Raw genomic sequence first — 16,960 nt, forward strand, 5'->3', positions numbered from 1 at the left:
ATTACAAAGGAAGTTGCTTGAAAAATCTGCTGTAATTGATTCACTCACTCCCTACTTGTTGAATCCCAAATTGCCTCTAGTTCTTACTAATGCGGAGTATGCCATCACAAACAGGCACCTGCTTGGAGCTCTTCCACATTTTGAATGACTTCCTTAGGACAGATTCCCTACCAGTTAAAGGGATCAATATCTACCACAATTTAAAAAATTTAAAAGGATCAACACCTGTTGTGCTTATCATGAAAATACTCTGAATTAGAATTATGTTTATTATTACTTGTGTCTGATAATATAGACATAACATCTTAGATGATCAAAGCGGCCAGTGGCCAGGAACCTGCTGTGTGTAACTAATAACCCCCAGAAAGTCCTGCCCACCAGCTCAGGCCATGGCAAAGTGGTGAATAAATCAGGTGACAACAGTCAGCTGGTCGATATGACAGGTGTTCATCGAGACCAACTCCATGCGTTTACTTACAGTGTCCTTAGAAAAAGCTTTAATAAATTTATTAAACTTTGGCTGGTCCATAACTTTCAGCTGGCTTTGCTGGGCACTCATTGTGAAAATAGGCTGGAAAACAAAGACACACAGGACGGTTAATATTCCAAAGCACTTCTCTGCATCCTGGGTTCCAAGAAAAATATTAGGTCGTGTATCACCCACAACCAGAACAGAACTCTGCCTTCACTGTCTTCTGCACCTTAGCTCACATATCACATATTTGCACAACAGTCAAAATTCAGACAGGAAATATGTCCGCAAAACCTAAGTAAGTCCTCTGGGTGGTGATCAGGGTAAAGCACGGCTGGGCAAGGCACTGGCAGGGGCCGGGGGAGGGGGGAGACCCCGGAGGGAGGCGCGGTTACCTGGTACCCGCCCAGGGTAATTGTGACCGAGACGTCCAGGGGCTGGTTGATGACCCCGGCGACAGATTTGACCAGAGACATGAAGAGCAGAGGGAACCAGACAATACAGATGAGCAGGACGATGATCATCCCCCCCATCCCGTACTTGACCACCTTCTTCTTCTTCTGCCCCCGGGGCTGCGGGTACCTCTGCAACAGAAGGGCCACGCGCTCAGGCGGGGTCCCCAGGGAGAAGCGGGTGGGGGAAGGGCGGGCGCTCTAACCATGGGGTCCGCCCTGGATTGGGTCCTGAATCTGCTCTGAATCTACCCTGTCCCAACCCGGGAACAAGGGAGGCAGTGATGCAGGGCTGCGAGGAGCCCACGACACAGGCCCACGGGGATAACACAGGGTCCATCACAGCCTGAGCGACTTTCTCCTTAACAGGGCTGTGTGGGTTTGCTGGGGGCTGACCTATGGACCAAGGGACCAAAGCCTCTGCTGAATAAACCTCTGGTTTTAAGGGATCAGGTGAGATAAGGACATTTTAAATTCCTGAATATTCAAAACCTGTGCCTTTAAAAGGTCTCCTCCCCAGCATGGTGGGCGGAAAACATTTTAACTTGATTCATGACACACGTGTCAGGACCACGCTGTCCAAGCTGGAATCACCTCTGTTTGCTGCATCAAGGGCTCCCCAGCCCCAAGCTCAGGCTGCAGGCCGTGGAGGGCCCAGCTTTGCCACGTGCCGTGGAAACCGCTCGGTCTACAGGCCTGTTCATTGCTTAGCTGCTGCTTCTCCAGGACCTGTTTCCCTTCAGGGCTACTCAGGAGGCTGGACTACATCCCTTAAGTAACAGTAATTCTATCCATATGTCAACCTTAATATCCAACCTAGCAGAATATGCAAATATTTGCACTTCAATTTCCTTTGCACAGGATGTTACATTGTCTGTCCCTCATCAAAGAGTGAATCAGAGGGTGAGCCTGAGTCCCAGCCACCTGACCCCACTTTTCTCCAGCACATCTCATTCCCTCCTGCTCTCAAATGAGCCACTTCAGAATTATTGGGTTGTACAGCAATATACCTTCTTCTTAAAATAACCACAACATACAGCTGCCAGAAGAAGAGCAAATCTGGATGCTATTCTCACTAAGGCAACAGCAGCAATATACCTTCTTCTTAAAATGACCACAATATACAGCTGCCAGAAGAAGAACAAATCTGGATGCTATTCTCACTAAGGCGACAGCGGGTCCAAGATTCCTAACTCGCGTGGGGTGAAATCAATGGGGCATTTATAGGTCCTAGTAGTTTCTGCTTCATTTATTTGGCTGGAAAACTTGCAGAAGTTCCTATTAATAACAGCCTGTATCTAAGAGAAACAAATAGGGCTAAGGCATCATTACTGGCTTACTTTTTCTGACTCCCGCCAACACTTGAGGATGAATATGTGAGCGTAGATGTCCTCCACACAGATCCAGCTGGACAGGCTCAGGGTCGTGTCCGTCCACACCCAGTCCATCACGGCCCTCAGCTCCGTCAGAAAAGGGACAAGGCGGAACCTGGCAGGAACCACGTCTTGTTACAGGGACAGTTGTGGGGTGGGCCCCCATCACCTGGCCAACCCCGAGGGCTCATGGAGGTCCTGACTGTTTCAGCCCTTACAACTTAGAAAAAATGCTCAAGGTGACCATTATGGTCAAATCCAACTTGGAATACAACTGCTTTTCATTGTAAGTCCAATAAAGGATTTTTGTTTTTTGACAAAAATACCTTTTTGAAAAAGGTATTTTTCATTTTTAAAATTAATTTTTTTCTTTTGCTGATGGTCTTAGCAAACTGGAATTCCCTTTTCAAATAAGTTTGAAGGGTCTTCAGTTTCTTTCATTAAAGTCATGGTTTTCATTGTACAAATCTTTCACTTGGCTACATTTATCTTTGGCTAAATTTAACATACAACTGATTTCTATATGTTGATTTTATATCCTGCAACTTCACTGAATGAAAATGTTGATTAGTTCCAACAGGTTTGAGTGAGTCTTTAGGATTTTCTCTATATAAAGATCATATGGGGGTAGGGATAAAGTAGGAGGTTGGAATTAACATCTACACAGTACTATATATAAAATAGATAACCAACAAGGACCTACTGTATAGCACAGGGAACTATACTCAGTATTTTGTAATAACCTATAAGGTTATGTGTGTGTGTGTGTGTGTGTGTGTGTGTGTGTGTGTGTGTGTGTGTGTGTATACTGGAATCACTTTGCTGTGCAGCAGAAAGTAACACGACATTGTAAATCAACGATACTTCAGTTAAAAAAAAATTTTTTTAAAGGTCATATCATCTGCAAACACAATTTTACTTTTTAATTTTTATTTATGTTTTCAAGTTGCTGGTTTTGTTTTTTTTTCTTCTTTTTTTGGTGCCTTTCTTTCACTCAACATTTTTTAAATTTTATTTTATATTGGAGTATAGCTGATTAACAGTGTTGTGTTAGTTTCAGGTGTACAGCAAAGGGATTCAGTTATACATATACATGTATATATTCTGTTTCAAATTCTTTTCCCATTTAGGTTGTTAAAGAATATTGAGCAGAGTTCCCTGTGCTATACAGTAGGTTCTTGTTGGTTATCCATTTTAAATACAGCAGTGTGTATATTTCAATCCCAAACTCCCTAATTATCCCTTCCCCACTGGTAACCATAAGTTCATTCTTTAAGTCTGTGAGTCTGTTTCTGTTTTGTAAATAAGTTCATTTTAAACATTTGCTTCTGCTATTAGAATCTGCTGGTCATAGGATCATTTAATTACGGGGGCTTTGCTGTCGAATGAGCTAGGGAAGGTTATACTCTTGGTCGGGGAAAGATGAGGAGAGGTGAGAAAAGTCATCAGGTGCGGCCACGTCATCGGGGGCACAGCAGGGCCCATGGCTGGGGGACCTACTAGGTGACTGAGGCTATCGAGACCCTGGCTCAGTCCCTTGTATTTCAGCTGGAAGTGGGATGGCCTGGGCTCATCTGGGGTCTGGGCTTGGTCCTTGTTTCTTGACCGACACAGAGCTCCTTCCAGGCTGGGGCTCATCCCAGACCCTCCCAGCAGCTTGGGTTGCCACCCGGATTTCTCCCCTGAGCTCCTCAGCTTTGAGGGGGCGCACTATTCCACCCCCTTGAAGAGGTGTCAGGCGCCCTCCCCACACGGGGCAGCACGCAGTGAAACTCTGACATGCGTGGTGGTTCTCAACATCCGGGCACACTCAACGCTCCTCCGTGACTGAGTCCCCGGTCCCCACGCCTGGTGCTCCAGGGGCCAGCAGTGCCCCAGCAGCCTGACCCTTCACCCTGTGGTATAATCTCCATGGGAACCGGGAGGGGATGCTCACACCGAAACCCTCGCACGGAAGAACCAACATGTCCGTGTGAGTGGTGATAACTTCCTACCAGGAACAGGCAAGTCGCGTGGCATTCAGGTTGACATTAGGTGACATTAGTGGAATGAGTGCCCCTCCCATGGATGGCTTGTTGCACAAGCAAAATTCCAGAGGCATTTTGGAACACTCCAGATTCCAAATATTCTGTTGCACTGTGCCCAGAATATATGAATACTTAGGATCATGGACCCTAATTTTTCATCCCGAAATATTACCAGTGTAATTATACACGATACAGAAATAGAAAACGAACCCACGCGGCTGACTTTAGAGCAGCATCCTGGCCAGGTGGGTGGAACCACACATAAAAAGGTGTCTCAAGGGCCACACATGCTCTCCTGTCAAACATTGTAGGAGCCCTGCAGGGACCCACATGCTGAGGTCACCAGCATCTTCTCCACTCCTTCCCAGGGAGGGGACACAATGCCGTCCCGCGGCCAGCCCCGCTCTGTGAGTGGCTGTGACAGAGCAGAGCGTCCTCACCCTTGAAACAAGAAGAGATTGACGTAGTTGTAGCTCTTGGTGAGGAAGTTTCCGAGGACCCGCGTCGGGTAGCCGCAGCGGATCTGGTAGGCGGACAACCCGAAATACACGCATTTCACGAAGTACCAAAGCTGGGCGACCAGGTTCTGGCTGAATTTCCTGAGATGTGAAAACACAGAAAAGTGGAGGGATGGAATACTCTTCTGGAACAAAAGGACACCAGTTTAGCGTGGAAAAAAAAAAAAGCCTAATTGCCCATCTGGCATTTAAAGACAATTCAGTAAATTCTCTCCACATAGTGGATCTCTTCAAAAGGCAAGAGGTGGGGTCAGAAAATCTAATGATTAAAAAAAATTGCTATGAATGTGCCCCCAATTTATTAGAGCATTATTCAGTTGTTTCAGCCATCATTAAAATAAATTACTGTTAAGTGAATTTACTAATAAACATTTTCTCAGGACTTGGATGGTGCTGCTATCATGGTCCAAATTAAAGCTCAACAAAGAAAAAACCAAAATGTGTTTTTTTACTTGACAGGACGCGTGATTTGGAAGATGTAGGAGAAAGAATTCTGAGAAATGAACCCCCATTTTTTTTTTTTTGCTATACATACATAAGACAGGTCAGGGATTAATACATTTTTGACACCTGGATTTTAGTTCCAGTTCTGTTTGCTATGGAGTTTGTTCCTCAAGCCATCATTTTTCTAAACATCAATGACTTTATATGAAAAGTTTCCCTCACTCTAAAAATCCATGACTCTCTGATCTACTAACTTGCCTTTTTCTAATGACATCCTCAGAGCTAGAGATGGTAGTCCCTTCTCCTGGTGGACAGTTAATGAAGAGACCTGTAGTGTGGAACAGTTCATGAATGCTAGCGTAAGTCTGAGCAAATGCTCAGGTGGAACTAAATTTCATACTAGAAAAAAAATTAGAACACATTTTCAAAGAATGATGACCTATAGGATCATTTTTAACTCTGGATAAATGCGGCATTCTGTGAGTCTTAAACATGATGAGTACAAATCTTTAAAAATTAATCAGACTTTCAACTCAGTAAGACTTGAGTATAATCTTCCCTGTGTTTAAAATTAAGAGCGACACTTTAAGTTTTTTAGACAAAGCAGTGTATTACTCTTTATGTTGTATCCTGGATTGTCTTATTAATTTTCAATTTTGTTATCAGAAGAAAACATGTACTATTTTTTTATTGAAAACAGCTATTCTTTAGTTGACAAGATCCAAGAACAAGCCAGGAGCATGTGGGCCTATGTGTCTGGGGGCCTAGAGGCCTCCACGTGGATGTCGGCAGCTAAAGATCTCAGAAATGTTGCTTATGAGTGTCTCTGCTGTGGAGAAACCCAGCCTCGGTATTTCAGGACCTAATGAATTACTTTAACTGCATTTGACCGTGGTGGGCGCTTGACAAGTTACCAGTAAGATATCAGATACTTTACAGAGAGCCCCCATCAACTATCCAGTTCCTCATCTTTCTAGGAACTGTCCATATTGGTAGAACTTTAGGAAATAACATTTTTTTTTATCTCTCCAGGAAAATGCCCTTTGATTTTACAGATACTTGATATAAAAACTACATGGGAAAGAATTCTTCTATATTTATCAAAATTATAATCAAAGACTTAAAACTGTGTTGCCTTCTATTCTTTATAAAAGGTCCAACCCCTGTTTTACCTACTAAAAACAATTCCCTTTCTATGATGTTAAAGTGGGTCAACTTGGAATACGTACTAGTTAACCTACAGATCCTGAAGCAATCACGTTAACCGTAATTAGGGACACTGAGGTTGTCCTGTACTGGGAAGCGTTTGTCTGTGGCGTCTCTACATGGTTTATTCCCGGAGGCTGGAGTCACGCCCTCCCCGTCTCCCTCGGCACCTACCGTGCAGAGCTGTGTAGACTGTAGGGAACCCCTGGATATTTGTGGGCTAAATGATGTGATGCACACAGAAAAAGCCATTTATCAGATAAATTATTCAAGATATCCGAGCTTCCTTGTCCTCAATGTTATGACCGGTAGCCCTAATTTTCTTCTGTAGAGCTTAAAAGACTCCTAATCTATTTCTCCCCTTATGCTTTCCTTGTTTGGAAAGGATTTAGACAATATGACTATTAATCAATGGTTTCTCTTTAAACAATGAATGAAATTTTCAGTAACAATATTTGAAGGAGGAAAAATGAATTTTGGAGGTTAAAGAGTAGCAGCACAGTTTGAAATGTCAAGAAACTATGTTGTCACTGACATGCCGGCAGTGATGCCCGAGGCTCACCAATCCTAATACATCTTGAATTAAAGATCCAAAACCAAAGACAGGAGAGTCTGTTGCACTAGGGATGGCCATTAGGTGAGACCCAAAGGTGAGATCCCAGGAGAAGAAAGGACCTGTGTGGCCACAGTTTGGTGACTCTCACAGTGTTGGGAGCCTGGGAGCCCAGTGTGTGAAAGGCCGACGGGTCCTTGCTTTATTCACATGGGTGTCACAGCCCTTTTCTCCTGGTCTGCTGCCCTGGGCCTAAGAGGTGCTCGATAAACGTGAAATTGAATTGAATATGCACGATTTGTAAGACACCCCGGAGAAGCTCTCATTCATTCGGTCCTTATAGCAGATGTTTCAGCCATGTTTGGTTGGCAGGTGTTGTCGCTATGCTGTTGACCTCCTCAAAAGCCTGGCAGGACAGCGTGGTCGCCAGAAGAATGCCCCCAGCCCCCACTCAAAGATGTGCACGTCCTAGTCCCCAGAACCTGGGAACGTGTGACCTCCCATGGCAAAGAGGACTTGACAGACGTGCTAAGGTCGGGGACCTGGAGAGGGGGGAGCACGCGGGGCTGTCCAGGTGGCCTCACAGTCCGTGAGTCCCTAGTGGGAGAGAGCCTTGCTCAGCCATGGCTAGAGGGAGACGCGGCAGGGGAACAGATGCTGGGTTTGAAGATGGAGGAGGAGACCACAGGTGCAGAGCACGGGCATCTCTAGAAGCTGGAAGAGGGCAGGGGGTGGATTCTCCCCTGGAGCCTCCAGAGAGAACCACAGCCCTGCCCACACACATGAATCAGTCCAGTGAGACCTGCGTCTGCCCCCTGACCTGCAGAACTGCAAGGTGACACACCTGCATTGCTTTAAACTCTAACTTTGTAGTGTTTGTTACAGCAGCAACAGGACACCAATACAAGCAGGGATAACCAAACCATTTGCCAATTTGACCTAAAAGGACTAAAATGCTAAAAGGACTCTCAGTGGCTTCACCGTTGCAGTATTTCTGGAAGCTCTGGTCTCTGCTGGAACCCCTGTCAGGACATGGCAAAGATCTAGGCTCTAGGGCTCTGGAACTCTCTCTTGGGACTGGCTGGAATAATCAAATCCTCTTCACACTGCAGAGTGAAATAGTAGATTGTGTTACCTAAAATAAAAATCTTCTTGGAAGCAAGTACGGGATGCTTCCCATGGGGGCAGGAGTGCGATATACAGTAGATGCAGTATACAGTAGGTATAGTATACAGTAGGTGCAGTGTATGGTAGGTGTAGTATACGGTAGGTGCAGTATACAGTAGGTGCAGTATACATTAGGTGCAGTATATGGTAGGTGTAGTATATGGTAGGTGCAGTGTATGGCAGGTATAGTATATGGTAGGTGCAATATACAGTAGGTGCAGTATACGGTAGGTATAGTATACAGCAGGTGTAGTGTACACTAGGTGTAGTATATGGTAGGTGCATTATACAGTGGGTGTAGTATACAGTAGGTGTAGCACATACATGGTAGGTGCTGTATACAGTACATGTAGTATATAGTAGGTGCAGTATACAGTAGGTGTAGTGTACTGTAGGCATAGTATATGGTAGGTGCACTATACAGTAGGTGCAGTATACAGTAGGTGCAGTATACAGTAGGTGCAGTATACGGTAGATGTAGCACACAGTAGGGGCAAGAGCCCTGGGATTGGGGGTTGGCCCCTCCAGTAATTGGCTGAGTGACTCTGGGGAGGTCACACTTCCATATGGGCTCACCTGTCTTCATCTGGAAAATTAGACAGTAGGTCTAGAAAGATTTTTAAGGTCTTTTCTTCTCTGAAATTAAGAATTTCAATGAGAGCTGCTGGAGAATGCCTCCTTGATGCTTTTAAATATCAGACAAATTACCAAAATTCACCATCCAGCTATCCTGGGTGTTAAATTTGGCTTATTTCTCTGCTTTGAGAGACAGCTATAATTACATATTTACAGAGAAAATCGTACTTATTCTATCTTAAAGACTAACAAATAAGATTCACAGGGACTTCCCTGGTGGCGCAGTGGTTAAGAATCCGCCTGCCAATGCTGGGGACACGGGTTCTAGCCCTGGTCTGGGAAGATCCCACAAGCCACAGAGCAACTAAGCCCGTGTGCCACAACTACGGAGCCCACATGCCACAACTACTGAAGCCCACACACCTAGAGCCCGTGCTCCGCAACAAGAGAAGCCACTGCAATGAGAAGCCCGCACACCGCAACGAAGAGTAGCCCCCACTTGCTGCAACTAGAAAAGGCCCACGCGCAGCAAGGAAGACCCAACGCAGCCAAAAATAAGTTAAAACAAACAAACAAAACTCTTTAAAAAAAAATAAGATTCACAATGTTCTCATGAACAAATTCTAATATTTTTACAAACGGCTTGCCCTATTCTGAATTATCTTTATCATGTGAGCTACATTTACTCCCCTAGCTTGTGGTGTGGAATGGGAGGCTTACGGAGCTATTGGGTATCTTCTGAGTAACAGCACTTTATTTAGTTAGTTCTACTTTAGACTCAGGAAAGATTATCCTAATTCCAATTTTCCTTTTAAAATATTTTCATTGCCACCATTTATTATCACAAAGCAATGATTGCCTAGACTGAGATAAAAAAGTCAGCCTGAACGTTCAGGTGGGGGCAGACGTGAGTCTAGCCATTGGTAGAAGAGACTTGGTTTCCTCGTGGAGAACTACATTTGAGTTGGTTTCTGAACATTAGGAAAATCCATTTTCATTACTTGCTACTCCAAAAATGGTGCTCGCCAGCTTGACGGACAGGTTATTCCTAAAGCTTGGCTGTGAATGACTCATGAGGTCTGATAAAGAAATCAGACTGGGCTTCCCTGGTGGCGCAGTGGTTGAGAATCTGCCTACTAATGCAGGGGACACGGGTTCGGGCCCTGGTCTGGGAAGATCCCACATGCCACGGAGCAACTAGGCCCGTGAGCCACAACTACTGAGCCTGCGCGTCTGGAGCCTGTGCTCCGCAACAAGAGAGGCCGCGATAGTGAGAGGCCCGCGCATCGCGATGAAGAGTGGCCCCCGCTTGCCACAACTGGAGAAAGCCCTTGCACAGAAACGAAGACCCAACACAGCCAAAAATAAATAATAAATAAATAATTAAAAAAAAAAAAAAAAAGAAATCAGACTGATGGTACACAGGAAAACCTTTTCATGACATGTTCTTAAAAAGGTCACTCCTCGGGCTTCCCTGGTGGCGCAGTGGTTGAGAATCTGCCTGCCAATGCAGGGGACACGGGTTCGAGCCCTGGTCTGGGAAGATCCCACATGCCACGGAGCAACTGGGCCCGTGAGCCACAATTACTGAGCCTGCGCGTCTGGAGCCTGTGCTCCGCAACAAGAGAGGCCGCGATGGTGAGAGGCCCGCGCACCGCGATGAAGAGTGGTCCCCACTTGCCACAACTAGAGAAAGCCCTCGCACAGAAACGAAGACCCAACACAGTCATAAATAAATAAATAAATAAATAAATAAAAGAACGTGAATTTCTTTAAAAAAAAAAAAAAAAAAAAAAAAAAGGTCACTCCTCTCACGTTATATGGACAGTTCCCCGCGCCACTTCTGCAGACCCTTTGCTTTCATCGTCTACCAGAGCCGATACCAGGCACGCCTCCTTTCACTGCGCTTCACAGATAGTGTGATTTTTACAAATGGAAAATTTGTGGCCACCCTGCGTCCAGCAAGTCTGTCAGCACCATTTTTCCAACAGCATTTGCTCCCTTCGTGTCTCTGTGTCACAATTAGGTAATTCTTGCAATAGTTCAGGCTTTTTCATTACGATCATATTTGTTGTGGTGACCTGTGATCAGTGATCTTTGATGTTACTACTGTAACTCACTGAAGGCTCAGGTGATGGGTAGCATTTTTTAGCAATAAAGTATTTTTAGATTAAGGTATAAACATTGTGTTTTTTTTTTTTTTTTTTTTTTTTTTTTTTTAAGAATTTTTTTTTTTTTAAGGCATTGTTTACTTTGTTTTTATTTATTTATTTTTGGCTGTGTTGGGTCTTCGTTTCTCTTCGAGGGCTTTCTCTAGTTGCGGCAAGTGGGGGCCACTCTTCATCGCGGTGCGCGGGCCTCTCACTGTCGCGGCCTCTCTTGTTGCGGAGCACAGGCTCCAGACGCGCAGGCTCAGTAATTGTGGCTCACGGGCCCAGTTGCTCCGTGGCATGTGGGATCTTCCCAGACCAGGGCTCGAACCCGTGTCCCCTGCATTGGCAGGCAGATTCTCAACCACTGCGCCACCAGGGAAGCCCCAACATTGTGTTTTTAATACATAATGCTATTGCACACTTAATAGACTACAGTTTGGTGTAAACATAACTTTTATAGGCACCGGGAAACCAGAAAATTCCTGCCACCCGATTTGTTGCGGTGGTCAGAACCGAACCCGCCATATCCCCACGGTCTGCCGGCATTTCCCGTTGATAGGGGTCTCCCTGGTTTTTCTTTCCTGGACTGACTCATTCATCTGCTCATGCGTGAAGCACCAACTTGGCCCCAGCACTGTTCTGGGTGGAGGCGTGCCCTCTGGTCTGAGATCTGACCTCGGGGAGGGGAGCCCTGCCAGGGGAGGGGAGAGGCTGTGAGGGGGCACCGAGGAGGGTCAGCATGGCCAGAGCTGGGGGCTCAAGGGACAGAGGGAAAGACGGCCTCCAGCCCCCTCCTGGGACAGCACCAGCCCTTCCCTATCCCCGTCCTCGGCCTCCAAGGCATCTTCATGGCAATAGTTGTATTAACTGCAGCAGTGGCGGCACAGGGCCTGCTGTGTTTACCCCTCAGAAGGACCCAGTGAGGCAGACCCCTCATCACCTGCACCCCCTTTCGCTACCAGTTGAGCAGACTCCGTTCTTTTCATCCACTTCTCATGTGACACAGTTTTGCGTCCTCTCATCCCCTTACGCTCTTAACACCGCGCTCCAGTCTCTGTCTCTATCTGCTCAGGTCACAGCACGAGGACCCCAGGTGTGCACTGACTGCTCAGCCTGTCCCCTCCCTATCTGAGAGCACTAGGTCTGAGAATACATATAAAACGCAGTGATAATGTTTCTGAGGAATCAGCTCACACCTTGGCTTCACACTGAGTTTAATATTGATTAAACCCCCTAACTTTTCCTTCTCCTACGGGCTGATCCTTATGAAAATGTCTGCGTGAAAGTGGCCCCCACGACTCTAGCTTCCGAAGGCCTTACCTCTCAGTCACACCAGGCAAGATGAAGAACATCCAGAAGTGAATTCCAAACACCAGGATGACCTGGAAGATGACCTTCCCCAGGACCGTCTTCCTGAGGTACAGTGCCCGGTCCACCACCATGGTCCCGAACTGAATGAGAACCATCACCAGAAAGGGCCCCGGGACCTGGTCCTCCGACAGCGAGGAGGTGATGTCGGCCGCAGCTGAATGTTTCTGGGGGGGAGACCACAGGTTCAGGCCCGGTGGCACTCACAGGACAGCATCGCTGGTCCCTGGTGTGCAGTGGCCTTGGTCCCCGACCTACCCCAAAGGCCCAGAAGCCGAAGACGATGATGACAAAGTCGACGGTGTCTGCCAGGAACATGAGCACGTACACGTCGGTCACGGCGCTGTAGTCGGGGTGGATGAGGTTGTAGAAGAACTGTCTGATGGGCACGTAGAGCTGCAGGGTCCTGTCAGACAGACACCGGGAGAGGGGGATGCAGGAGCCACCGGATACAGTGATCGGATCATTCCATCCTCTGCTTCCCTCCCCCCACCAGCTCTCACCCCCTGCCCCCGACCTCAGGACAGTCTGCTGGGGGAAGGGGGTTCCTGCCCCAACAGAGACTGTGCACTAGTTCATGGCCGACGGGACCACAGACCTCTTCTCTCCTTGAAGCATAATGGAGCGGTAGCCCCGGAAATGAGGGGCCGGTTTATCCCCTGATTCAATCACTCTCCACCTGCGAAGCCCTGATCCTGCTACCCAGCCCTCTGTGCTTCTGGAACAGGTGTGATAAGCAATGAGGCGAGAGGCCCGGGCTGCGGTGAGAGCAAACGGGGCCTGTGGTCCTGCCTGAGACCCAGTAAACACCGCGCAGCCCCTGCTCCTCCCATTTCCGACCCTTTGTGTCCCCCGGGTCCCAGGCAGCACCCGGGGCTTTGGAGCTCACCTCGCTCCATCCTTCATGACCCTGTGCCCTGGCCCTGGCTTGTCTGCGCAGCCCCTGTCCCCCTGTCTTCACTGTGCTCTGGGTTCCGCCTTCAATTCAAGGCCACGTTCAGGTGAGCAGCGCCCTCGGTGTCAGAGCCCAGACTCGGGGCCAGCCCTGTTGCACCTCCCCCGTTTCCACGCCTGTCTGCTGCCTGTCACCTGGGGGAGGGGCCTGTGAACTCGGCTGGTGAACTTGGGCTGCGTGACAGACAAACCACTTCCCGCGTGCACCTCGGTTTCCCTCTATGGGGTAAGTGTATCTAAGAACCTTCCAGCTTTGATTTCATTTCCTCTCTGTCTGGTTGGACTCTTTCATATGCGTGGAAATACACACCGTGAGCCCGTGTTCAAATAGAAAAAGTGTGTTTAGAAATGCAGTGGATGTAAAAATAAATCATCCTTATTGGAAAGTGATTTTTAAAAGCAGTATCACAATGGGCTATTTCGTTCTGCCTGAAGCAGGTGATGTTTGTGGTGGGAAAAGTCACTTCACTCGTCACCTCCGGGTGATATGGAGTAAGTGACACCAGCTCCCCAGCCCCAAGGCGTTCTCATGCACTCACTTCTTTATAGTAAAGGCTTTTGCCTTGATTAAGTGTTCTTGAAGCTTCTCCACATAAAGTTCCCGTCTGCTTTTTTGCTTGATGCTCACAGCACTGCCTCCTTTTTGGCTGCTGTTTCGGGTGCTTGTGCTGCCTGAAAATAAAAAGAAACCGAGATGCACTGTGAGTTGCGGGGTTTGTCGACGTAAATATTGCAGAAGCCCCGCCACCCCCAGGACAGAAGGATGGCTTGAAGCTGTTTAGAAGGTGAGACACACAGATGCCCGTAAGAACAGAGGCAGAGAACTTGGAATCTGCAGCCTCAACTCTGCTTCCGTAGCCAAAGGCATCCGTGGGTTTTCACACCCACTGCTGGCTCTTTCCTGGGCCGCTGTGGGACCTCTGTCCCAGGAAGAAGTAGACCAGAGAACAGTTTTTATTGTGCTCAGTGGGGTCCCAGGTTTTTGTTGCAGGTTTTCTAGATTGGGTCCAGGACCCATGCCTTTTTTTCAGGTGCAAATTTCTCTAACTGTAAAACAAATATGAGATGACCTGCCAGTGTCTGCCTGAAAAATGTCTTCTGCTGATGAATACAGAGTGTCTGGAAGGCTTCAGACAGGAGCACCATCAACACAAAAGCCCAGTTACCCCCAGAGGGGCAACTGGAACGCATATGTACTTTCCTGTTACTACCTGTTGAGTAAGAAATTAATAACTAGCTTAGGAAATAACTAAGATGGTTTGGCTATAAGTTCCCATCGATTAAATCTAAATGTATGTATTTTCAAAATAAATCGTGATTTATACCCAGCAAAATCTCTGGATATGATTTATAACTACCCCATATCCAACACCCACTAGGTACGAGGCGGCGTGCTGGCCACTTTTCCCCACGACCTGAAATCCTCCTCCCGGGGACGACTCAGACAGACACCCTGGAGAGTGATGTGATAGCCCCGGGCCACACACACAGCCCAGCCCGGACTCGGAACTCTGCCCGTCTGGCTGCAAAGTACATTCTTTTCATATCACAATATGTGTCTCCTCGACAGCACCCAACAAACTCGCCTGCCCCGGACCTACTGGAACCAGGGAAATGGTTCAGCCTGGGGACACCGTGTGACAGATACCTTTCTTGGACCTATCGGAGGAAAAGCTGGAGCCCTGGGACGTCTGGGAGCCGCTGCTGGAGCGCTTCCTCCTGATGGCGGCCGGCTGCTCGGGGAAGGTCACGTGCACCGACTCCACGGACGCGGCCAGGTTGATGGACTTCAGGGAGTCGGAGGAGCCCCTCCTACCATGGCCGAGGGACAGCTCGTCGTCCGAGCCCACCTCGTCAGAGCCGCCGTCGGCGATGTCATCTTCGTCCCACAGGCCGTGGCACTGAGAAGGCAGGGAAGGGACAGCTCAGCCCGCTGTTCCGGGGCGGGGGCTGGGATTCTGCCCTATGACACCCCGGCCACCAGAGCGTCCCTCAGGATAGATGTAAAACAGGGCGACTGTAGCTGACAACACTATTGTACAGCGGAAACTGGCTAGGAGAGTGCGACTTAAATGCTGTCACCAAACAAAGATGGAGGCAGGTGCGGAGGTGTTGGATGCACTACCTAACCAGGGGGAGAGAACCTTTGCCCCATGTATACGTTTATCAAATCACTACATGTACACCTTGAATACCTTACAATTTCATTTGTCAATTATACGTCAATAAAACTTTGTCAATTATACATCAATTATACGTCCATAAAATTGAAATTTAAAAAACGATTAGAAACCCAAAGCAGTGCAAAGGATTCTAAGAAAGTGTATCATCTATCATTTTCTGACGGTCCCAGCAGAGTGGAGGCGGTTGGTGTAGACCATAGCATTTGGCTCTTCAGTGGAGATGGAGACAGATGATGGGGTGGAAGTCAAACCAGAATCGCGCGGCTGGTTCCCTGAGCGGAAGTGCTTTCCAGCACACATTGCTGTGCTGACAGCGTGCACCTGCAGTACCGAGCTGAAGTGACCATGAGGTGAACTGATCCCCGCCCCGTGCTCACCACATACCTGTACTGGAATTACGGTGCTGCCCCTCCCCCAGCCTGCACCACAAGACCTGAATCCTGGGATCACCATGGCTGACCCAGGAACAGACCTGCAAATACTCTACTCCAACAATGCTGGCCCACGTGTGAGAGTCTGTGACGCATCCTGCAGAGCCTGGTTTTTGCTTCAAGGAAGTGGGATAAAGGGGGCCGGTAAGGACAGGAGGGAGGATTGCAGAAGAGACGGCTGAGGCAGCAGGACTTTCCTGGAATGAGATGCTACGTGGACCACAAGTCGCCCTGGTGTTGACCTTGGACGAAGCTGCCCAGTAAGCTGTCCGCCCCCTGAACGCCCTGGCTGCCAGGCTAGCATTTATCCCCAGGACCCCATCCAGTCCTCCCTCTGACTCTGTACAGAGTAAGAGCTCCAGGCCCATTTGCCAAACCAACTCGGAGAACGATCCATTCATCCAAAGACAAAGTCACCTAATTTACAGATTATTCTTAAATATTTATGTATAGATATATTATTTCTTTTTTTTTTCTTTAACATCTTTATTGGAGTATAATCGCTTTACAATGGTGTGTTAGTTTCTGCTTTATAACAAAGTGAGTCAGTTATACATATACATATGTTCCCATATCTCTTGATATATTATTTCTTAAACACATTCAATGAATGTATTCTTATAGCAGACATTTTAGATGTCATAATGGGAATCATAATGGGATTTTTCAGTTTATACTGATTTCTTTCAAATCATTTTAAAAGTGGCTTTGTCTTTTGCCAACATTTTATTAACATATTTGGATTCTTTCACTGCTTTCTTAGTAGCATATTTATTTAGGTTTATTAATTCTTCCAATTATTTATAAAATTATGGTGATTCATATAAATAGGATAACTTTAACCACTTTTGAAATTTGCACATAGTTTTTAATTGTTTGGATTTCAAAGCAGCATTGTTAAAAGGCTTATTTTTTCAAAAGCTGTAGGATAGTTTTGTCTTTTTATGAAAGGATTTATCATTACAAAAAGCATTTTTCATACCATTAGCCAAAATTTCAGCATAACAGTACCTCAAATATATTCACTGTATATAAGAAATTTTCAAAGAAGAAATCAGAGTAAGTGTAGCAATATGAAACACC

At 46.9% G+C, this 16,960-nt stretch overlaps 1 protein-coding gene across 1 annotated transcript in view; it reads right to left on the reverse strand.

Annotated features, from left to right (window-relative positions):
* Positions 1–16,960, reverse strand: part of PIEZO2 (piezo type mechanosensitive ion channel component 2) — a 339,105-nt gene that overhangs the window by 7,247 nt on the left and 314,898 nt on the right. Inside the window, exons 41-48 of the mRNA XM_057526094.1 lie at positions 14,912–15,164; positions 13,803–13,935; positions 12,568–12,715; positions 12,262–12,476; positions 4,765–4,923; positions 2,265–2,412; positions 868–1,056; positions 479–571 (exon numbers count right to left, since the gene is read on the reverse strand). Of these exons, the coding sequence (XP_057382077.1) occupies positions 479–571; positions 868–1,056; positions 2,265–2,412; positions 4,765–4,923; positions 12,262–12,476; positions 12,568–12,715; positions 13,803–13,935; positions 14,912–15,164 (1,338 nt within the window). The remainder of the gene's footprint in view (positions 1–478; positions 572–867; positions 1,057–2,264; positions 2,413–4,764; positions 4,924–12,261; positions 12,477–12,567; positions 12,716–13,802; positions 13,936–14,911; positions 15,165–16,960) is intronic.

The sequence above is a fragment of the Balaenoptera acutorostrata genome, chromosome 13 (assembly GCF_949987535.1).
Source record: "Balaenoptera acutorostrata chromosome 13, mBalAcu1.1, whole genome shotgun sequence".
NCBI lineage: Eukaryota > Metazoa > Chordata > Mammalia > Artiodactyla > Balaenopteridae > Balaenoptera > Balaenoptera acutorostrata.